Source organism: Podarcis erhardii (assembly GCF_964252035.2).
Source record: "Podarcis erhardii genome assembly, chromosome: 7".
In the NCBI taxonomy this organism is placed as follows: Eukaryota; Metazoa; Chordata; class Lepidosauria; order Squamata; family Lacertidae; genus Podarcis; species Podarcis erhardii.
In genome coordinates, this window is record NC_138511.1 from 82,510,096 (window position 1) to 82,532,932 (window position 22,837).

Here is a 22,837-nt window from a genome sequence, read left to right on the forward strand (position 1 = left end):
CAGTGAGAATGAGGCAGCAGCAAGCAGCAGTGTCAACCCGAGTTTGAAACCGGAGCGGGTGGGGCGGTTTTAAGAAATGCACTTGCCTGGTTTGGAGCCAGAGCTGAAACCCAGACTAAAATTCAGGCCCTGCTCATAACGCTTGGCAAAACGCCTGCTTACTTGTTCTCCTGCACCTTCTCTGTCCCTTCCCCTCCAAGTCTGCCTGGCGGTGGCAGGGAGGAATCGCACAGAGCCCCCCCCCCAAGGCCCTAGAGGCATCCTGGACTGCCAGGAGCCATGGGAAATACAGTTCCCGTGGCCCCCAATATTCCTAACTACGTTTCACTGGTTCCTGGTTGCTATGGATACATGTCGGGCCTACTAGAGCCTCCCCCCCCCCTCCTGCCATTCCACTCACAGGCCCTCAACTACCAGGTACATCTGAGCAAGAAAGGATGGGAGGGTTAGGGGTTCGGAGAGCAGAGTTTTCTCCTGGTGGGCTGATTCAAAACTGGCTCAACGGGCCAGAGGATGTTTGGATAAACAGGCAGCGAGACCTCCAACAAGCTAAAAACACAGCAAATTACACACCCATTTAAAATAAAAAAACACCAAATGGGTGGGATTTACATAAAAGTGGCTTGAGCGATTCCTAAACTTCCCTCAGCGGAGGTACTATTTTGTCTTTTAAATTAAATTTTGAGGCGCAAACACTTATTTCAAAAACCTGTTTGCTCAGCCATGAAGACCACAGGCTCATCCTGAGCCAATCACTGTCTTATCAGCCTAACCAAAGGACACAGGGTGGTGAGAGGAAGCCGGTCAGTCATGCACCGAGTTTTTGGGATACCCCGGACCGAGCCTGTTTCTTCCATTACCTTCTCTGCTTGGCCAAGCCTCATGTGAAACTGGGCGGCTGAGATGGCGTGAGTTTTCCTATCAGCTGCTGCAGGTGCCAATAATCCGCTTCAATTTCCTAGTACGACAGGCAGACAAACAGATTGAGGAAAATATTCACTGAAAGGGCGAAGGAGGGATATGGGGACAAGCATACGTGGGAAGGAATCTCCTTCTGGACACTCCCAACTCTCAAGGGTGAGAGGCTTCAACCTTGGCAACCCAGTCGCTCTAGATCGGCCAACATGGCGCCCCGTGGATGTTGCTGGACCGCACAGGGACACAGGAAGAGCTGTCTTATATCAAACCACGGGTCCATCTATCTCAGTACTGTCTGAACTGACTCGCAGCAGCTCTCCATGGTTTCAGATAAGGGTCTTTGCCACCCCTCTCCCCAGAAATGCTGGGAAATGAAACCTTCTGCATGCAAAGCAGATGTTCTAACCCATTGAGCTGCAGCCGTTCCCCCTCAGGGCAACAGCCCCCTCTCAGACCACTGAGCATGCTGGCTTGGACGGCTGGGAGCTGGAGTCGAAGGACACCTGCAGGGCCACGGGCTCCCCGTTCCTGCTTCAGAATAATAAATAATAATAATAATAAATAAATTTTATTTATACCCCGCCCTCCCCAGCCGAGACCGGGCTCAGGGCGGCTAACAACCAATAATAAAAACAAGTTGATTTAAATACAACTTGAAAACAAGATCAAAACACAACATCAAAACACTAAAACATTAAAATGCAGCATCATCACAGGAGGAGAAAGGAAAAAGAAAGAAAGAGGGGGAGGGAGGGAGTCAAATTGGCTCCAAGCCAAAGGCCAGGTGAAACAACTCTGTCTTACAGGCCCTGCGGAAAAAATCAGATCCTGCAGGGCCCTGGTCTCATGAGGCAGAGTATACCACCAGGCCGGAGCCAGTGTTGAAAAGGCCCTGGCTCTGGTTGAGGCTAATCTAACTTCCTTAGGGCCTGGGACCTCTAGGGTGTTGCTATTTATGGACCTTAAGGTCCTCCACGGGGCATAGCGTGAAGGGCTTTAAAGGTTAAAACCAGCACTTCAGTGGCAAGCCCCCTTCTAAAGGTTACCTGGAGCATAAGCTAGGGCTTGCAAGGAATAAATTCTAAGGAGCGTGATGCTGCCTCAACATACAGAAGCTGTTAAGAGGGTGGCAGACTAGGACCAGGGAGAGCAGGGCACTGGGTGACCTCAGGTTAAGCCGACAGACAGCAAGCAGCCCTAACTCACAGGGTTGTTGTGGGGGTGAGGTAAGGGGGGAGAGAACCATGTTTGCTGCCTGGAGAAAATGTTGGGACCTAAGTGCAGTGAAATATAACAAAGCAAATCATGTACAGGCATGAAGAGAGACCACCCCCCCCGGCTCTTTGCTTTGTCTAGTGAATAGAACGGGCTCAGCAGATAAGTCTGCAGGCTTCCCATTCATCTCAGCCTGCGTTAAGTTTCTAGTCCTCATGCTATAGTCCTGGTCTTTCTTCTTTATTTAAAAAGTGGCCAATGGACGAGGGAGACAGCCATCAAAGGGCGGGCTTCACACCTTCACACACTCCTTCCCTCATTCTCAACACGGGGCCCATCTCTCTGCCCCCTTCCCTTTCAAACCCACTGCTTGGAAAAACACTCAGGCATTTGCTCCCGCACCTCCCTCCCTCCCTCCCTCCCTCCCCCATCTTCTGCGCTTTCCAAACGATCTTGGAAATTAATATTCCAGGGCTCGGGTTTAGCTCTGCAAGGAAAGCAAACGGGTGCAAAACTACACAGTAAATTCTGAGCGTGCCACACTGGTGTGTGTGTGTCTTTGCAACCCTCTCTCACCTTCAGACCCTGGATGGCATCTTCTAGAAGCCGCAGGTGATGCTTCACCCCGTCAGATTGTTGGTGGGTCAGAATTATGGAACTGGATCCTTCCCTATCCAGGTGCTCGGAGCCCCACTCTGGCTCCAAGGGGCCATTAGGGAGACCTCCTGCCAAGAGGGAGGGAGGGAGGGAGGGGAATATATGATTCTATGAAATACTCCCAGCATGCCCCTCTCTCGTCAAGTCCTGGCTGACTTTCCCAGCATCCACCTGGCTCTCAGACCCCCACCTGGATGCCGTCGGCTGCCGTCTGCCTCCGTCCCGTGACCCGCCTCCCACTCCTCTTCCTCTTCTCCCTCGCGGGGGTTCCCGTTCTCCGGCGGATGGTCCACAGGTTCTGCTGCTGGGAAGGCAATTTCGCCTTCCTCCGATACTTGAAGTAGCCTCCTCAGGGCTGATACTGTTAAGGACACAAGACTGGGGTGAGATTCATCTCCTTCGCGAGCCTTGGGGCTGGCGGGGCAGAAGGAATCTCCACAGAGGGGAGGGGAAAGAATGGAGGAGGGGAGGGGGGAATCCTCCGGCGCTCCAGATACTGTTGGACTACAACTCCCATCATCCTTTGCTACCAGCCGTGCTGGCTAGAGGCTGAAATCCAACAGTATCTTGGAGGGCCGCCGATTTCTGCCAGCCCTGGGTTATCGATTTGCTTCATGCAATTTACATACTGCTTTACTGTAAAGACAAACAAACCTCAATGTCGTTTTTTAAAAAACCTAAAATCAATGATACGCTTAAATCCAGATTAAAACACACGTCAACATTTGACATCAGCCTTCTGCAGCCCTGGCTGGGGCCAATGAGAGTTGCAGCTCCAAATCTCTGGACAGCAGCAATTTTGGGGAGGCTTCTCTACGTGTCTAGATAGGCTTAAAGGTAAAGGTAAAAGTAAAAGTAAAGGTAAAGGGACCCCATACCATTTAGGTCCAGTCACGGACGACTCTGGGGTTGCGGCGCTCATCTCGCTTTATTGGCCGAGGAAGCCAGCGTACAGCTTCCGGGTCATGTGGCCAGCATGACGAAGCCGCTTCTGGCGAACCAGAGCAGCACACGGAAACGCCGTTTACCTTCCCGCCGGAGCGGTGCCTATTTATCTACTTGCACTGCATGCTTTCGAACTGCTAGGTCGGCAGTAGCAGGGACTGAGCAACAGGAGCTCACCCCGTCGCAGGGATTCGAGCTGCTAACCTTCTGATTGGCAAGTCCTAGGCTCTGTGGTTTAACCCACAGCGCCACCTGCACCCCCTAGATAGGCTTGCCTGTGCGTAAATGTTCTTAAGCAGACCCTAGAAAATGCAGAGTTGAAGGTGCCTGCCTGCCTACCATCAACAGGCAGGGAGCTCCGAAGGAGTAGCGTTACATACTTCTGTCCTGTGCGGCGGATGACAGGGCCCCCTGGCCTACGGGCCGGTGCTTGTGCAAGTTCAGCATGTCGTCCAAGATCTCCTCCGTTGCCTTGCCCAGCTTCGGTCCGCTCACAGGGCTGCGCCCCTCGAATTCGGCCCCTTCCAGCATCCCGTCCTTCTCTCGCTCTGCTTCAGGGTACCAAAAGACCAATCGGACCACTGCTCTCAAAGAGCCCCTGGATTCCCCTGGCTCTGAGCTCGGTAAGAACCCAGAACTCTTGCTTTGCCCGCTCCAGCTCCTCCTACTGCCTTCCAAACCGCCTGGCCGCAAACTCACCCTCCGAATGCAGGGTCTCCTTGTGGGAGCTGCCGTTCTCCGCCCCGCCCAGCAACCCCTCTGAGTAGCTGCTGAGGGAAAAAGAAGAAGTTGTGAGTGCAGATCTATGCCGGCGGTGGGGAAATGGGTTGCACTGGCAGGCTGGGTCCTTCCTTCCCCCCGCACACCCCACGAGACAGCCTTTCCAGTGTCAGGGAGCCAGCCAGCAATAAATCACACTGAGTTAACTCTTTATAAGAAGAAACAAGGCCTGGTCAGAGGAGCCAGGCCTCATGAGCACAGCAACTCTTCTTGGTGGGTCTTGCCCCTATGAGGAGCTGCCTAAGGCTCCTCCGCCCCCGCCCCCCCCCGGTCCTTCCCAAGCAATCTGAGACTGTCCCAGCATGCCTGTCTTTGCTCCTCCCGCTTCATACTTCTTCTGCTCCTGGGAGACCAGCAGGGAGGGGAGCTAGTTGCAGCAGGAGGGGGAGACACCTCTGCCTCTTCCCCAGCTGGACTCCTCTCTGCCTCCCTCCTCTTCTGCTTCAGCTTCTGATTCTGCACTTGTCTCTGCCACAGGCTCTCCCTGCTCACTAAACCCTGTTACCTCTTCAGTTTCTGACACCTCCTCCTCCTCTCAGTCTTCTCCTTCGGCCCCCTCCCTAAAATTCTTCTGCCCGGATGGGACCTTTCTTTGAACTGTGATATTGCCTCTCATGGAGAGATGCTGCGTGGAGGTTATGTTTGCAAAAACTCCTGGGTTTTGCATGGCTGGAACGCACAAAAGAAAACATCCCGTTCGCTACCCTCCTCATTTTTGCCTCTGACTTTGCCCCACTTGCTTCTGGCAAGCAGGCCCCACAAAATGCCCCACATGGTACTACAAAGGTTTAGACATTTTCCTTCCCCAGGAACGCCAGGCTTACAAGCTGGGGCTGTGTGGCGAAGACCGACTGTTTGGCACTGAAAGCCGTGGTTTAATGGGGACCTTCAGAGAGCCGGCTGTGTCGCTGATCATACTGCACCAGCTAGAAAAGAACAAAAGAAGGGAATCGGGTAAAACAAAAACTGACTGGTTGATTTGACAACAGTTAGAGGTGCTGGGGCTCACGCTGGCCTGGAATCTCCAAACCTGGAAGCCTGGCTCCTTAAATACGAAATGTACTGCTTATGGCGGAGGCACTTGGAACATGCTCAGAGACACCCACCACTATAAGCCCAGGGAGGAGCCCCAGCTCAAATTAAGGAATGGCATCTGTGAGTATAGTGTGGTATACAAATTCTATTATTATTATTATTATTATTATTATTATTATTATTATTAGTTCCAGTTACAGATAGGTAGCCGTGTTGGTCTGCCATAGTCAAAACAAAATAAAAAAATTCCTTCCAGTAGCACCTTAAAGACCAACTAAGTTAGTTCTAGGTATGAGCTTTCGTGTGCATGCACACTTCTTCAGATACGAAGCAGATTCTTCAGATATTCTTCAGTATTCAGTATTCAGTATTCTTCAGTATTCTTCAGTATTCTTCAGATACGAAGCAGATTCAGATTCTTATCTGAAGAAGTGTGCATGCACACGAAAGCTCATACCTAGAACTAACTTAGTTGGTCTTTAAGGTGCTACTGGAAGGAATTTTTTTATTTTGTTTTTAATAATAATAATAATAATAATAATAAGCTTAAAGACCTTAGGTAAAGGTAAAGGGACCCCTGACCATTAGGTCCAGTCGTGGACGACTCTGGGGTTGCGGCGCTCATCTCACTTTATTGGCCAAGGGAGCCGGCGTACAGCTTCCGGGTCATGTGGCCAGCAGGACTAAGCCACTTCTGGTGAACCGGAGCAGCACACGGAAATGCTGTTTACCTTCCCGCTGGAGCGGTACCTATTTATCTACTTGCACTTTGATGTGCTTTCGAACTGCTAGGTTGGCAGGAGCAGGGACTGAGCAACAGGAGCTCACCCCGTTGCGGGGATTCGAACTGCCAACCTTCTGATCGGCAAGCCCTAGGCTCTGTGGTTTAACCCACAGCGCCACCCGCGTCCCTTGGTGCTAGGCAAAGCCATATTTTGAAAACTGACCTTGGATCGAAGCTGAGAAAATTGAACCACCCTCACCTCCAAAACTACCACCCCTCTGTTTCTGCCACCCACTCCAGCTCACAGACTAAACCCAGCCTTCCCCAAACTGGTGCCTTCTAGATGCTTTGGGCTACAACTCCCATCAGCCAGCGAGCCAAAACCTGGAGGGCATCAAGCTGAGGTGGTGATGGCTGGACCAACCCATTTGGTACTCCAGCGATGAATGCCCACCTCCCGCCCCCCCCCCCCAGCCAGCAGCATCTCAATCTCGCCTCCTCCGTTTCTTACTTTTTCCTTTCCAACACTGTCTGTGCAACCAGCTCATAGATCTGAGCTCCGTCCTCCCAGCTGAAAATCACGTAGAAAGCCTTGATATCTAAGAGGAAAGAAGGAAACGGCAGGTTCAGAATCAAAAAAGAGGAGGAGGACCTATCTCAGAACTTGCACCCAGTGCCCAGTCGAGGTTTGCCCGATAGGACGTTTCCAGCCAACCTTCTGGGGGCCGCATGCCAGGGGTGGGCAAGGCCAGAGGTGAAATGGGACGAGTGTAAATGCTACCTTACACACTTTCTCTCTTGCCTTCCATCCAGGCAAGGAAGAGGCGTCGTCGGGGTTTCAAGGGCACATCCAGCCAGGCAGAACCATTTTTAGGCAAAATTAAAAAATCCCTTCCAGTAGCCCCTTAGAGACCAACTAAGTTAGTTATTGGTATCAGCTTTCGTGTGCAAGCACACTTCTTCAGATATCTTAGTTGGTCTCTCAGGTGCTACTGGAAGGAATTTTTTAATTTTGTTTTGACTACAGCAGACCAACAAGGCTACCTACCTGTAACATTTTAAGGCAGACACACTCAGCTGGTACAGCACAAGGGTTGTGGGTTTGAGCCCCACGTTGGGCAAAAGACTGCTACATTGCAGGGGGTTGGACTAGAAAACCCTTGAGGTCCCTTTCCAATGCTATGTTTCTATGGGGGAAGCAGTGCCGGTGATGGGCATGGTCTAGGACAGGGGTCAGCAAACTTCTTCAGCAGGGGGCCGGTCCACTGTCCCTCAGACCTTGTGGTGGGCTAGACTATATTTTGGAAAAAATAATAATGAACGAATTCCTATGCCCCGCAAATAACCCAGAGATGCATTTTAAATAAAAGCACACATTCTACTCATGTAAAAACACGCTGATTCCTGGACCGTCCGCGGGCCGGATTGAGAAGGTGATTGGGCCGGCCCCGGCCCCCGAGCCTTAGTTTGCCTCCCCATGGCCTAGGGCAGCGGTTCTCAACCTGTGGGTCCCCATATGTTGTTGGACTACAACTCCCATCATCCCCGAGTTCTGGCCTTGCTAGCTAGGGGTGATGGGAGTTGTAGTTCAACAACATCTGGGGACCCACGGGTTGAGAAAGGCTGGTTTAGGGAGAGTGCCGAGGGCAAGGCAGAGAGGCCTGGAGAGATCCCTGCGGACTGGCACCAGTAAGGTTTTCGTTGGCTCTGCCACTGGCACTGGAGGTTCTGTGGCATCCTATTGTGTGTGAGCAGGGTGTGTGGCAGGGGCGTGTTCTTGTTGCCATGAGTTCATTGGCTGCCTCCATGTGCAGGCAGGAAGTCAGTGCAGTGGGAGGTGAGGGCCTCTGATCAGTGGGATGTGGCAATGTGCAGTGGGAGGTGAGGGCCTCTGATCAGCGGGATGTGTTTTTTTACCATTTTTGCATCTTCTGGTTGCATGATTCCCCCAAACCCCTTAGCCTGAGCTTGTGTGGGCTACCTTGCCCACAGCACCAGCAGCATATCTTGTGTCCCAGTGTATCAGGAACAGAGAGGAATGCTGTCAATTCACACCAAATTAAGAAGAAAAAAACTGCCCGACCTGCATTTAAGTTTGTGCAGGTTGCAGAATTCCGCATTCCTGGCACAGAATTCATGCTGCCTGGGTGCGGATGATGCACGGCCAAGAATACAGAGACCGTCTGCAGTCAGAGCTGTGCTTGCAGCAGAATTTTAGATTATTCAAGGTAACAGGCAGGATCTAGGCTGTTTATGGCTACCGTCCCAATCTTTTATTTAAAAACAGCATAGGAGACAAGAATGGCCCTGAGCCGTACGCTAAACTATTAATAGCTGCTGCAAGGTTTGGGTTTTTTAATTTAGCTCATACTGCTTGTTCTGTTTCAAGGTTTCCTTTTCTTCCACAACCAAAGAAACGTAATCGTCATACAAAGTTTCCTCGCTGCCAGGTAACTATCCCGGCCTAAGAAAAGCCTGCTAGGCCTTGTAGGTGCCCACAATCTTGTTCCTGGAGTTCCTTCATTCACCAAAGAGAACTAGCCTGGGGTCTCCCCAAATGCAAAGCACATGCTCTACCACCAAACCATATTCCTCCTCCACTTAAAAGCTTCCTTGGGGGGGGGGACACCCACATTCTTAATCTAGTGCTGTGTGACTTAACTTCGCTGCTTCGGTCCCAATCAGTAGCACAGGGTTCCCCCTCACAGCCATTTCCCCTCATAGCCACACCCCCTTCAATACTATACAGTCATAGAGTCACAGAATTGTAGAGTTGGAAGGGACACCCAACGGTCATCTAGCCCAAACCCCTGCAATGCAGGGATCTCAACCAAAGCAAAGGGTTTTCTGTTTAGGATGTGTATCACAAAACAAATTTCCTATGGGCTTGCTTCGCAAGAAGAAAATGTTTCGCGAGTTCCTGTGGTTTTTCCTCCCCCCCCCCACTTTTCTAAGCCGCTAAGCTGCTTATCAGCTGATCTGCTAAGCCGCTTATCAGCTGATCCGCTAAGCTGCTTAACAGCTGATCCGCTAAGCCGCTAAACAGCTGATCCGCTAAGCCGCTAAACAGCTGATCCGCTAAGCTGCTAAACAGCTGATCCGCTAAGCCGCTAATAGCGCTAATCCTCTTAAGGGGCTTGCTTTGCAAGACGAAAAAACTGCAAGAAGAAGAGACTCGCGGAACGGATTCTTTTCATCTTGCGAGGCACCACTGTAGTATCTTCCGAGGGACCTAAGCTGTGCCTTCCTTGAAGTTCCATTGCATGTAAAAGAACTTGAATACCATTCTCTTCAGCTTGAGAAGCCCCTTGTGTTCTCTGTGTCCCTAAATGCTTAGCTTTGAAGCATACAGAACAACAACTCCTATGCCCTTTTTAAAATGAGTTTTTTGTGGTGGTGGTTGGGGGGGGGCTATTGGGTTGTTGTTTTTATTTTTATTAGATATTTTGTGGTTTTATATCTTGATTTTATTCTAGGAACCGCCATGAGACCCCCCAGATATAGGGCGGTATATAAATTCAATTAAAAAATAAATAAAAAGCAAGCAAACCCCTCAGCGTTGCTCCTCCGTCCCCGGCGGCAGAGTCACCTCCCTTTCACTCCGACTGGTTCCAATCAGCATGAAGGATGAGAATAATTCTTCTCAGTGGCTAAAAAGCTACCCCTTTCACGCTAGCCGGGCAGCTCTAAGATACTGCAGATGGGAACCCGGCTGCAGAAATAGTAAGGTATCTTTGACCCCACTGTAACCCCAGACCACTACACCTCTGGTTCTAATGTTGATTTTTTTATTGAAATCTTTGAAATACTTTATTGTGACTTGTACAACTTGTATACGGTGAGATTACACGAGCACCCCCCACTCAGCTCTCTTAGTAAAAATTTCTTAATTCGCACTCTCATCAAACCCGAAAGTCAGTTGCCCTGTTGTTATCTTTTCATTCAGGAGCCTAACAGCCCACAGATAGAAGCTGTTCTTTACCCTCTTGGTGCGACTAATCATGCTTCTATATCTTCTGCCTGAGGGCAGGAGATCAAGAAAGTGCTGGCCAGGGTGTGAATCAATCTGAGAATTTTCCTCACTCTCACTCAAAGTGGAGGTGCTTCCACCTCACCCACCCACCACCACAGCACCCACCTGTGGCCACTTCGCGTGTCATGGCCGAATTGAGCCTGATGATGGGGCTCAACATCTGCTTCCCGTCAGGGGTTGGGTTGATGGTGCGGCTGTGGCACTTGAGGACCAAGCGCTCCTCCTGCTTCTGCAGAAGCACCAAGATGTCGTCCAGCAGGAGAACGTGGACATCTTTTTTTGGGGGGGGGGGTAAGAGAGAGAAGGTCAAAGGTCTGACGTACGCTTCCGAGCCTTGCTGGGAAACCCAGGCCCCCCCACCAAAGCTGAGCTTATAGAAAGGGGAGCCCTGAGGGGGGTGGAGCCATTGAAAGCCCCACCCCTTCGACTCAGAAGCCACACCCACAAATCTCAAACGTAGTCAACGTCAACAAGGTTGCATAGGGGCCCCAGGGCCCATGCAAGGCTGAAAGGCCTACCAAGCGCAGTTCCCTTGGGCTGACCTCCCCACTAGTCTCCCAGCATTCAAGTGAAGAATTGTAACAATACGTAAATAAAACAATTGCTTGGAGGACAGCAAGCCCATTATTCAGCAAGACTGGTGGGGAAACTGCCCATAAGGTCAGCCCCAGGGTGGGGATTGTTCTTCAGTGAAGGAAACCCGCTCCTCCTCTCCTTGAAATAATGCCATTCCAGCTGGTCAGTGCAAGAACTCTGTAACGGTGCCTGAGCTTTCTTTTTTCCTCCTCCCTACCAATCCCTTTTCCTCTCGTGCCATGCCTATGGGCAAGACCTGCAGGGGTCCCATTCAAATCATTTTTGGGGCTGAAGAGTGGGGTGAGAAGGATTTAAATAAATAAATCCACTCAAATCTTATTTCAATTGCGTCAGCACGCCGCCCCTGGCATCAAGAAGAAGTTCTTGAATCAAAGCCCTGTCCCAGAGTGTAAGCCGAGGAAGGCTCCCACGGAAGAGTGAGCCTGAGCTCAACTTACCTACTGATTTATCCTTGGTGATACGCCAAGTCAGAGGTCCCTCGTAGACGAGGTTTTTCTTGGTGATGTCATTCTGTGGGAAAGAGCTGGTTACAGCCTGAGGTTTTGCATACGCTATCATTTCACGCACAAAAAGTTGCATTAAGAAGCAGGAGCGTGGAGATAAAACCTGAGGCCCTGGGGAAACCAGAGCTCATGGAAGACCACACTTTTCACTCCAAATCAAAGAAACACTCTTATAATTTTACAAACCTCATTACGTAAATTGAGAGCACCAGACCAGTTGCTCAGAGCAGCCTTAAAGCCATTTCAAGAGAGAGGCCACTTGCCCCTTGATAGCAGCCATGTGACGGGCAGAAACTCAACAGGGCTGAAACCCCTGAATGACCAGGTGTGCAGCCTGGGAGTCATTTTGGACTCACAGCTGTCCATGGAGGCGCAGGTCAATTCTGTGTCCAAGGCAGCTGTTTACCAGCTCCATCTGGTACGCAGGCTGAGACCCTACCTGCCTATAGACTGTCTCGCCAGAGTGGTGCATGCTCTAGTTATCTCCCGTTTGGACTACTGCAATGCGCTCTACGTGGGGCTACCTTTGAAGGTGACCCAGAAACTGCAATTAATCCAGAATGCGGCAGCTAGACTGGTGACTGGGAGTGGCCGCCGGGACCACATAACACTGGTCCTGAGAGATCTGCATTGGCTCTTAATATGTTTCCGAGCACAATTCAAAGTGTTGGGTGCTGGCCTTTAAAGCCCTAAACAGCCTCGGTCCAGTATACCTGAAGGAGCGTCTCCACCCCCATCGTTCAGCCCGGACACTGAGATCCAGCACCGAGGGCCTTCTGGCGGTTCCCTCATTGCGAGAAGTGAGTTTACAGGGAACCAGACAGAGGGCCTTCTCAGCAGTGGCGCGCGCCCTGTGGAACACCCTCCCTTCAGATGTGAAGGAAATAAGCAGCTATCCTATCTTCAAAAGACATCTGAAGGCAGCTCTGTTCAGGGAATTTTTTAATATTTAATGCTGTATTGTTTTTAACACTTGATTGGGAGCCGCCCAGAGTGGCTGGGGAAATTCAGCCAGATGGGCGGGGTATAAATAATAAGTTGTTGTTGTTGTTGTTGTTGTTGTTGTTGTTACAGGTGCAGCCTAAGCATGGAGAGACATGCTACCTACTGCGAAGTTCTTTAAAAGGGGGCAGGCTCCCTCGAGGAAACAGGTGGAAATTTTGTTAGAGAATTTGCTCCCCACCCCACTGAAAAGGTGGCCCTCCAGATGTTGCTAGACTACAACTCCCATCAGCCCCAACCAGCAGGGTCCAAAGTCAGGGATGATGGAGAATATTTGGGTGCTCACAAGTTCCCGACTCCCCAGTCTGCAACCGGGGAGGAAATACTAGGCCAGAAACTCACCCTAAAGTCACTAAGCAGTGGATCAGTACTTTGCTTCAGGTTGGAGAGGTCCAGGCGACGCTGATAATCTTTCAGTTTCTGAAAAACGCAGAGAGGACACACACACACACACAGAGAGAGAGAGAGAGAGAGAGAGAGAGAGAGAGGGTGGGGCAAGGGAGGATTAGAAAGAGCAACTGCCCAACAGAGAGGTATTTATTCATTTATCAAACTTATTAGTCACTTTTTTTAAAAAAAAACCCTAATAAAAAAAAGGTAACTCAAAGTGACATGCGGACAATAAATACCCAATTTATTGTGGGTACAGAAATTCATATGAATGATTAAAAAAAAAGTTTTTATATGCAATAACTGCAGCAAGGATATTGTTTGCCCTAAAGATGGAAGTAAGAAGAAATGCCAACTAAAGAAAGTGGCAAGAGAAATTGATGAACCATGCTGAGATGGCGAGATTAACAGGGAAAATTTGGAACCAGCAGCACCAGACTTTCCTAAAGGAATGGAAGAAGTTTTCGACATATTTGGAAAGCAACTGTAACCAACTGATATCACTTGTAGGGTTAAAAGAAGTTTTGTAAGGAGTAATATATAAATTATTGTGAAAAGAATTAAGAATAGTTATTAAGATTTGAATTTGAAGCAATAACTATAGTAGCAAAATGCATAATTAGAAACGATTTTAGAAAACCATCAGCTGAGGTTGAAAGGCTGTGATAGCCAAAGATTTTGAAATGATGTTTAAAAGAATGATATGTTGGAAAATGTGTAAATGCCAATAAAAATTATTATAATAAACAATAAATAAATAAAACAAAATAAAAAAATTCCTTCCAGTGGCACCTTAAAGACCAACTAAGTTAGTTCTTGGTATGAGCTTTTGTGTGCATGCACACTTCTTCAGATACACTGAAACAGAAGGAATTTTTTTTATTTTTTTATTTTTATTTTTATTTTTTACTATGGCAGACCAACACGGCTACCTATCTGTAAATAAATAAATAATAACACATGCCTTAAAACCAGCATAAAGCAAAACATAAGAGAACTCTAAAACTCATTCAGGTATTTTTAAAGACAGGATGAAAACGTCCCACAGATAAATAAAAGCCGAAGGACCGGGCGAAAACAAACGTTCTGATTGGTGCCTAAATTTAAGTAATGATGGCACCAGGTGAGCTTTCCTGGGGAGAGCACACTCCACAAAAGGAGGTGGCCACCGCTGAAAAGGCCTGTTCTAGTGTTGGCGTACAGAAAAGGACCTCGGGTGACAATCACAAGGTTCTGATTGGTTCGTGCGGGGAGAGGCGGCCCTTGAGGCATGATGCTGTCAGGCAGCAAGAAGAAGAAGAAGAAGAAGAAGAAGAAGAAGAAGAAGAAGAAGAAGAAGAAGACGACGACTTACCAGCAAGTTCTCCATGTCGCGCACCTCCTGATTGACGTGGTTGAGGATCTGCCGACAGCAGTTGGCCGCCTTCTGGACTTTCTCCCGTTCCTCGGCCTCCTCTGCAGCACAGATCAAAAAAGGTGGAAGTGATTTTTCAAAAGGCATCCCGTTAAATACAGGCCCAGTGTTTCCCTATCTAGAATTCAGTTCAGATCTAGATTCAGGGTTGGTTTTTCCCCCAGGAGGGAGGAAAATACTGTGAGTCCCTTCCTCACCACAGCAAAATCAAGACTCAGACAATCTCCCAGAGTGGCTTTAACAACCAATCCCTCTTCATAGGGAACTCAGGGAATCGTAGCTTTGGGAGGAGGACAGAGGGCCTACCAACAACTCTGAACCCCAACCCCTAACAAAACCACAGCTCCCAGAATTCTTTGGGGGAAGCCATGCATATTTAAAGCGGCTATCTCAGCACTTTAAATGTACAGTATGTCGTCTGTTCCGCCCTTGGCTTAGCTGTCCCTGTGCAATTGTCTCACCTCTCCTGCTCAAGCCACAGCGACCTCCATCCTCCCCCACCTCTGCTCACCTGTGCATTTGGCAATGTTGTGAAGGAGCAGCGGATATTTGGTAAGCCTCTGCATCTCGATGGGGATGATGTCCTTCAGTTGCAACCGCCGGCAACGAGGCTGACTTTCTGCTTCCTGCCGGGATGAGAGGGAAAGAAGAAGAAGAGTTTGGATTTGATATCCCGCTTTATCACTACCCTAAGGAGTCTCAAAGTGGCTAACATTCTCCTTTCCCTTCCTCCCCCACAACAAACACTCTGTGAGGTGAGTGGGGCTGAGAGACTTCAGAGAAGTGTGACTGGCCCAAGGTCACCCAGCAGCTGCATGTGGAGGAGCGGGGAAGCGAACCCGGTTCCCCAGATTACGAGTCCACCGCTCTTAACCACAACACCACACTGGCTCTCACAGTGTGGTTGCTCACAGAATCTGGGTAACTGGGGGATGTACAATGGGAAAAGCCTCCCCGGGGTCGTTTTTTTGGATTGGTATCCAAGCTCAGTGTTTGCAAAAACAACAACTTTCCCCCCTTCTTAATGGCATATACTTTTGATTAATGAAAGAATATCACCTGACTCTAACAGGGAAATATTTCACTGGGAGAAAGAGAGTAGGAACGTAGGGCTGTCTTCAACCAAGTCCTACTTAGAGCAGACCCACTGGACCTAGCATTGAATACCACCCTTAACCAGGCCTGCTAGGTTTTTTTTATTAAAAAAAAAAACCTCATCCACAAAAAGCCAAATAAAGTTACCCAAAATAATTTTTAACTGGGCACATGCTTTACGAAAATGTATTCTGTGTATGCTTAAGTCTCATGGAGCTACAGAATTCACACTAAAAAGAGAATTGCCTCAGAATTACCTCACAGCCTTTAAGAACTGGAAACTTAATTCATCATTTTTGTACAACATAAAAGGTTTCTTGGGATGCTGAACTGTACAGCCTAGGCCAATTTTTTTCACCGGAAAGGTACATGGCCCTACCGTAGAAGGAGAGGCGATTTCATAGAATCACAGAATTGCAGAGTCGGAAGGGACCATGAGAGTCATCTAGTCTAACCCGCTGCAATGGAGGCACTTTTTGCCCCACGTGGTGCTCGAACCCACGACCCTGACATTAAGAGTCTCGTGCTCTACTGACTGAGCTATCCCCAGTCTCCAGCAGCGATTACCTGGATGAACTGGTTGAAACGCGGCTCCTTCTTCTGCTTGGCTTTCAGCTGCTCCAGAGCAAACGACTGGCGGCTGCAGAAACGGGCCGAGATCTTCTGGAACCAGGCTCCTTCAGGACCATCAAACTGGGGATGGGGGTGGGGGGGGGGAAGAAGGTTGGCGAGTTGATCACATAGAGGGATCTTGCAAACCTTTGGTCCCTTTCTGATAGCCAAGAACCTCTGCCTTGCCCCCCACCTTTGCCTCTTCATATCATTTATGGCTACTCAAGAATCACTGTGATGTACCTGGGCTGATTCACCTGCGTGGCCATTAAATGATGAGTTGCTATCCTGCCCCCCCCCCAACACCTCTGGGGATCTCAGGGGAAAAAGCTCTTTCTGACAGGCCCCATTCCCAGCCTTTGCCTTCACTGTACAGTTTAAACCATGAGTCGAGAAGCTTTGTCCCTCCAGATGTAGCTGGACTACAACTCCCATCAGGCCTAGCAATCATGGCCAATAGCCAGGGGTGTTTGGAGCTGTAGTTCCCCAACCTCTGGGCGGACAAAGGTTCCCCACATCTATTAGAAACCATTCCTTCCCTGCCCCCAGTATTTTCCCCCAGAAGAGAGAAACCGAGATACGTACAGTAACAGAGACATAATAAGATATATTTCACACATGGGCAAGAGGGCAAAGATTCCACAGGGATCATTTAGGAGCTGTTTGAGATGTTCTTTAGTTCTAATTTTATTTTTTTAAAGACCTTACGGCCCCACCCCTTGCAATATTTTTATGCTCCACCCGCCGGCTCAAGGGCTACACTTTGAGTATCACAGAGTTGGATGGAGACAGCTCAAGCCTTATCTATTGATTCATTTTTTTCAAAATGCGTATTTTTATTGCAAATGTAACAGAATTTTTTTAAAAAAGTAACAGAGTGAGCTCACGTTAACAATAAGAACAACCCATCAATCCTAATTAAAACAGATGTATTAATAGAAGTAGAAAAATGACAGCAAAATGAAATGGTAGATCATAAGATATATGTCTGGCCACAGAGCATAACCTGTGCCTTGATTAAGGTCAAATAGGGCATTCATGGATTGATTGATTGATTGATTGATGGGTTGCATATGCCTCCCACCTTTCCTCCAAGAAGCCCAAGGAGCCATATATACCGTATTTTTCGCCCCATAGGTTGCACCTAGTTTTTTTTGGGGGGGGGATAAAGAAAAAAAAGTATCCCCCCCCCCCAGTTGCGGAGAGTTGCCCGAAGCCCGGGGCGCGCTCCGCTGCGCTCCCCAGGTTTTGGGCTGCAGGCTGTTGTCCGCAAGCCTTGGGAGCCCGGAGGGAACTCCTGCGGGCTCCCAAAGTTTGCGGATAGCTTCCTGAAGCCTGGAGAGCGAGAGGGGTCGGTGCACACCGACCCCTCTCGCTCTCCAGGCTTCAGTGAAAGCCTGCATTCGCCCCATAGGACGCACACACATTTCCCCTTCATTTTTGGAGGGGGAAAGTGCGTCCTATAGGGCGAAAAATACAGTAATTCTCCTCCTCCTCCCCATTTTATCCTCACAACAACCCTTTGAGGGTGACTGATTGGCCCAAGATCACCCAGGGAGCTCCCTGACAGATTGGGGATTTGTACCCCAATCTCCCTGGTCTTGACTACTCTAACAACCACACCATCTTGCTGAACCGGAGGAGAGCTTTGAGCTTACATAGCTCGTACCCAATACGCTACATCAGCTCCTTAGGCGGCAAGCATCCCATTTCATCAAAACGAAGCTCTGATCTGACCTCATGCTCTTCATTATTCCCTCAGCCGACATGCTTCAGTCTGTTCCACTCCTCATCCATGGACCACGGCCCTGCCTGAACTTTTGAACCCTGCTCCAAACCCTTTTAATATCTCAGGACGAACCCCCCCCGGCAACGCTGCCCTCCGTCCCTCAAAATACTGGTCCAAGCTGGCCCCTTACCCGAGCCAGCAGAGTGTTCCCAATTTCAGAAACAAGGGAATTGTTTTCCTCCCTCAGCTTCTTCAAGCTCTCCAGAAACACCTCTGAGAAGGGAAAAAGACACACACAGAGAGACACTGGTTATGAAAAAAACAAAACACGCAACGACCTCCTCTCCTCAAGGAAATTCTCATTTACTGAGTGTGCACCAGTTCATACGCTGAAGGAACCAGCACAAGCTGGACGTCCCTGCAGGCTCAAAGACCTTTCTCCACTCGCCCAGGCCTTGTTCCTTGTTCCACGGTATGTGGGTGCTCATGATTGAAACACATAGCCAAGGAACTGCATGCACTACTTTGAAAGAGAATGTAATGAAAATGGTCTATCGCTGGTATCTAACACCTGTCAAACTAGCAAAAATGTATAGGACAAGCAGTAAAATCTGTTGGAAATGTAAAGAAAAGGATGGTGATTTTTACCACATGTGGTGGACATGTGATAAGATGAAAGAGTTTTGGGAATTGATCTATAATGAATTAAAAAAGATGCTTAAATATACATCCCCCCAAAAGCCTGAAGACTATTGCTAGGTTTGATAGGAGAGGATATTAAGAAGATGGACAAAAGATTATATATGTATGCTACGACAGCTGCCAGAGTTTCGATAGCCCAAAAATGGAAAACACATGAGATACCAACTGTGAGGGAGTACGCGGAATTAGCAAAACTGACCCATAGGAATCGTAGTCAGGAGGAAACAAAGCACCAAAAAGAATGGAGTAAATTTATGGTCCATATAAGTGAGAACTGTAGAAATTTGAAGATGTTAGCAGGACTGACGTCATGGTTTCGTTATTATTAAGGAACTGTGGATTAGGGATTGGAATAAGAAAACCTGTGGAAGGTAAGGAGGGAAGTCAACTGCTCTACGGAGCGTAAAGCAAGACAGATGTAAAAAGATTTGAAATATTTGTGTATTTTGTTGGTGGTGGTGTATTTGAAATGAAAACTTAATAAAAAGCATTTTAAAAAGAAAGAAAGAAACACATAGCCAAGGAACTGCAGCTATTGCAGGTAAATAAACCTGGCCTCTGTGTGTGTGTGTGTTTCTGGCCTCGGCTGTGCCTCTTCACTCCCCACCCCACTTCCTCTCCCATGTGCTCACTGTGTTCATCGATCAAGTCCTCCAAGCTGGGGAAGATGTTGGCCAGTTCCTTGTAAATGAAGTGCTCCTCAGCCAGCAGAGGTTGATAGAAGACCTCCAGCAGAACCCGTAACATGCGCAGGTGGGCGTGTTCGGTGATGAACAGCTCTGTGGGAGAAAAGGCAGAGGGAAGGTCAGGACAGGTGTCCTCTCCCTGCAGCGCAGGTGTGCGGGGAAGCCTTTCCAACCTTGGGGGGAATAACGAATATAAAGCAGTTTTCACTCTCACACAAACCTCTTTCTAGCCTTTGCCCAAGCAAGCCAGCCTTTTTATTTCATTTTAATTAACACACCGCCCTTCATCCAAGGATCACAGTATTCGAGGGCATATTCCAGCAAGGCAAAAGCACTCGAGGAGGGGGCGTGGCCTAGGGAGATTCCCAGGGGCCAGACAGAGATGCCTTGAGGGTCATATTTTATCCCTCCAGGCCCGAGGTTCCCCATCCATGCTGTAGGGTCTATTCTGCTTGGACACTGAGGTCTAGCTCTGAGGGCCTTCTGGCGGTTCCCTTGCTGTGAGAAGCCAAGTTACAGGGAACCAGGCAGAGGGCCTTCTCGGTAGTGGCGCCCGCCCTGTGAAACGCCCTACCACCAGATGTCAAAGATAAGAACAACTACCAGACTTTTAGAAGACATCTGAAGGCAGCCCTCTTTAGGGAAGCTTTTAATGTTTAACAGACTACTGTATTTTAATACTTTGTTGGAAGCCGCCCAGAGTGGCTGGGGTATAAATAAATTATTATTATTATTATTATTATTATTATTATTATTATTATTATTATTATTATTACAATTTAGATATTAATGCGCATGAGAGATAAACGGGAGGCATGTCAAAGAAAAGCAAACAGGGGTTGCAAGTACCACACTAGTGTCGATGGGGTGCGTGTGTCACACTTATAATTTCTTTTGAAAGGAATAAAGCAAGTGCAGATAAAATTTACAGTTAACACCCATCACAAAACTGCAGAGCAACATCTATAAAGCAACGTCTATAAAGACCCTGGGGCTGAACGCTAACAACTGAGTGAGTAAGCAACTGTTTTTAAAGTTATGTGGCATAACTGAAATTGGACTGGAATTGCATATTAAGTGGCAACCTTTCCTCATATGGAGAATTCCCCATCGCAGCTAAAGAAAAGCGTACCGTATTTTTCGCTCTATAAGATGCACTAGACCATAAGACACACCCAGTTTTTGGAGGAAAACAAGAAAAAAAAAATTCTGAATCCCAGAAGCCAGAACAGCAAGAGGGATCGCAGCGCATCAATCCCTCTTGCTGTTCTGGCTTCTGGGATAGCTGCGCAGCCTGCATTTGCTCCGTAAGACGCACACACATTTCCCCTTACTTTTTAGGAGGGAAAAAATGCGTCTTATAGAGTGAAAAATATGGTATATCACTCTTAGACTCATAGAATTGTGGCGCTGCAAGATACCCCAAGGGTGATTTAGTCCAGTGTTTCCCAACCTTGGGTCTCCAGCTGCTTTTGGACTACAACTCCCATCATCCCTAGCTAGCAGTACCAGTGGTCAGGGATGGTGGGAAATGTAGTCCGAAAACAGCTAGAGACCAAAGGTTGGGAAACACTGATCTAGTCCAACCCCCAATGTTTTGCTTTGGGCTCAGTTCCACCCTGCTCCCATCTTCCCTTGGCTTGTCTGTTTTCCCAGCCCCAACTGATGCTGTTCTGAAGTGGGAAACCCGGGGGTGAGAGCGAGCTGCGTACCATTGATGACCTCTTGCCGCTTCACTTCGCTTTTCTTCAGCCTGAGGAGGGTGTCGTTGGGGACGAGCTCCCGCCAGTTGGGCGGGTCCAGCTCCAGTTCCGAAACACGCGGCTCAGTCTCCTCAGACTGGGGATGCAGAAAGGACGGCGGGGACTCCCCTCCCCCAGCCCCTCCCGGCTCCAGACTGCAGAGAGAGAGAGGAAGACACAGAAAGTGAGGGCAGGCCGACGCAAAAACAGAGAAACAAGTTAAGCATTGTCCCGGGCCCATCCCAAAGCACTCCGGCAACTTGTAGCTCAACATTGCTGCTGGAAAAGCGGAATACAAAATTAAATCAAACCACCAGCCCAAGGAATTGCTATTAATATTTTCCATAAAGGTAAAAGGTAAAGGTACCCCTGCCCGTACGGGCCAGTCGTGTCCGACTCTAGGGTTGCGTGCTCATCTCGCTCTAGAGGTCGTGAGCCGGCGGTGTCCGAAGACACTTCCGGGTCACGTGGCCAGCATGATGAAGCTGCAGCTGGCAAGCCAGCACCAGCGCAGCACACGGAAACGCCGTTTACCTTCCCGCTATAAAGCGGTCCCTATTTATCTACTTGCACTTAAGAGTGCTTTCGAACTGCTAGGTGGGCAGGAGCTGGGACCGAACGACGGGAGCTCACCCCGCCGCGGGGATTCGAACCGCCGACCTTACGATTAGCAAGTCCTAGGCACTGAGGTTTTACCCACAGTACCACCCGCGTCCCTATTTTCCAGACACCTTTAATTCACCAAATGGTTTTTATTCTTTTGGCATTTTACCACTGGGCAAACTAGCAAGAGAATTTGCTACAAAACGTGGAATCATAGAATTGTAGAGCTGGAAGGGACCAAATGTTTTGTTTGTTGTGTTGCCAAAATTTGTTTGTTTCTTTTTTTAAAGTTAGAAGTAGTCTCCACCAGTGGCTGTTAGTTATGATGGTTAAATCAAATCTCTCCAGACAGAACTGTATTTACCTCTCGCAAGCACGAGTTGGGAAGCGGTAGTTTCCGGTTAAATTACAGCTGTAAAAACCAGTTATAGTTTACTATTTCCCATGGGAAAGCTTGAAAAAGAAAGTGTGGATTATTCGGGAGAATAGAACTATTTTGGTCCTCCTGGGCAGAAGACATAGCTGGCTAGAGTGGCAGTTTCAAAGTCTACATCCTCCCTCGCTCAGAGGTTCTTAAAGTGTGGATGATGGGTGATCCACAAGCTCTGCGCAGATGGCCCACAGAAATATTGTGGAAAATTTGAGAATCTCTCCATTTGTCTCTGTGCTTGAGTAATTCTTTCCCCAACAATGGAAACAGAGGCCATTTTGATCTACTACTGAACAGACCAACAAAGTGGCCTATGATTTTCATAATATGGCACAGCACTGGCATAGCCAATTAATTAATTAAAAAAAAACACCAGTTAAAGGGGGCTTTCCTAGCAGCTTAGCCTAGGAACCACAATTTCCATAATAAAGAACTGGTTCCAAGTGTGAAGCTGGTATTGATGAAGAAGTGTTATAAAAATATGAGTTCTGTGTCTGCTTGGATTTGTCAAAAAAACAAGTTTATTAAGTGGTCCCAGAAATTTTCAAGTGGTTAAAAAAAAAGAAAAAGAAAAATTGAGACCCTCTGCCCTAGTTCAACAGCAGGGGATATAGGATGAAGGTACTTCTTGCCCTCTTGGCACTGTGGCAAAAGGAGAGAGACAAACAGCTGTAGTTTACTTTTTTCTGAAGCAGTCCATGTGTGGAGCTGGAGTACTTCATCCCTGCGGTTAGTGCTCGAAATTCCCTGGGCACCAGCTGCGTTTTGCTAGTGGTGCGGGTCCAATTGCGACCACGTGGAGATTTCTGGGCGCCAGGTTGGCGACTGACGCCTCCATCGAGCCAGCTGACTTGGGTGCTGCAAAAGACACGGGTCTTGTGCTGCTGCATGAATCATGGGCTGGGCATCTTAGTCCTCCATCATCACATGGAGGAAAGTAAGGGCCAGGCTGAGTACAGATATATCTGAATGTGCCGCAGCCTTGCCGCAAACGGAACTCACAGACCACAGTTTAAAAACCTCTG

At 48.5% G+C, this 22,837-nt stretch overlaps 1 protein-coding gene across 11 annotated transcripts in view; it reads right to left on the minus strand.

Moving 5' to 3' along the window:
- ARHGEF1 (Rho guanine nucleotide exchange factor 1) overlaps positions 1 to 22,837 on the minus strand; it is a 68,506-nt gene that overhangs the window by 4,011 nt on the left and 41,658 nt on the right. For 7 of the 11 annotated variants that reach the window (XM_081868744.1, XM_081868743.1, XM_081868735.1 and 4 more), the window contains 16 exons: positions 20,750 to 20,934; positions 18,984 to 19,130; positions 17,840 to 17,922; positions 15,876 to 16,001; positions 14,725 to 14,839; positions 14,154 to 14,254; positions 12,752 to 12,829; positions 11,342 to 11,414; positions 10,413 to 10,580; positions 6,786 to 6,873; positions 5,340 to 5,441; positions 4,435 to 4,505; positions 4,116 to 4,286; positions 2,981 to 3,151; positions 2,710 to 2,858; positions 861 to 958 (listed from right to left, as the gene is read on the minus strand). In XM_081868744.1, the coding sequence (XP_081724870.1) occupies positions 881 to 958; positions 2,710 to 2,858; positions 2,981 to 3,151; positions 4,116 to 4,286; positions 4,435 to 4,505; positions 5,340 to 5,441; positions 6,786 to 6,873; positions 10,413 to 10,580; positions 11,342 to 11,414; positions 12,752 to 12,829; positions 14,154 to 14,254; positions 14,725 to 14,839; positions 15,876 to 16,001; positions 17,840 to 17,922; positions 18,984 to 19,130; positions 20,750 to 20,934 (1,906 nt within the window). In that variant the 3' untranslated portion in view covers positions 861 to 880. The remainder of the gene's footprint in view (positions 1 to 860; positions 959 to 2,709; positions 2,859 to 2,980; positions 3,152 to 4,115; positions 4,287 to 4,434; positions 4,506 to 5,339; positions 5,442 to 6,785; positions 6,874 to 10,412; positions 10,581 to 11,341; positions 11,415 to 12,751; positions 12,830 to 14,153; positions 14,255 to 14,724; positions 14,840 to 15,875; positions 16,002 to 17,839; positions 17,923 to 18,983; positions 19,131 to 20,749; positions 20,935 to 22,837) is intronic. The other 4 variants (XM_081868740.1, XM_081868736.1, XM_081868742.1 and 1 more) reach the window with 3 other exon arrangements.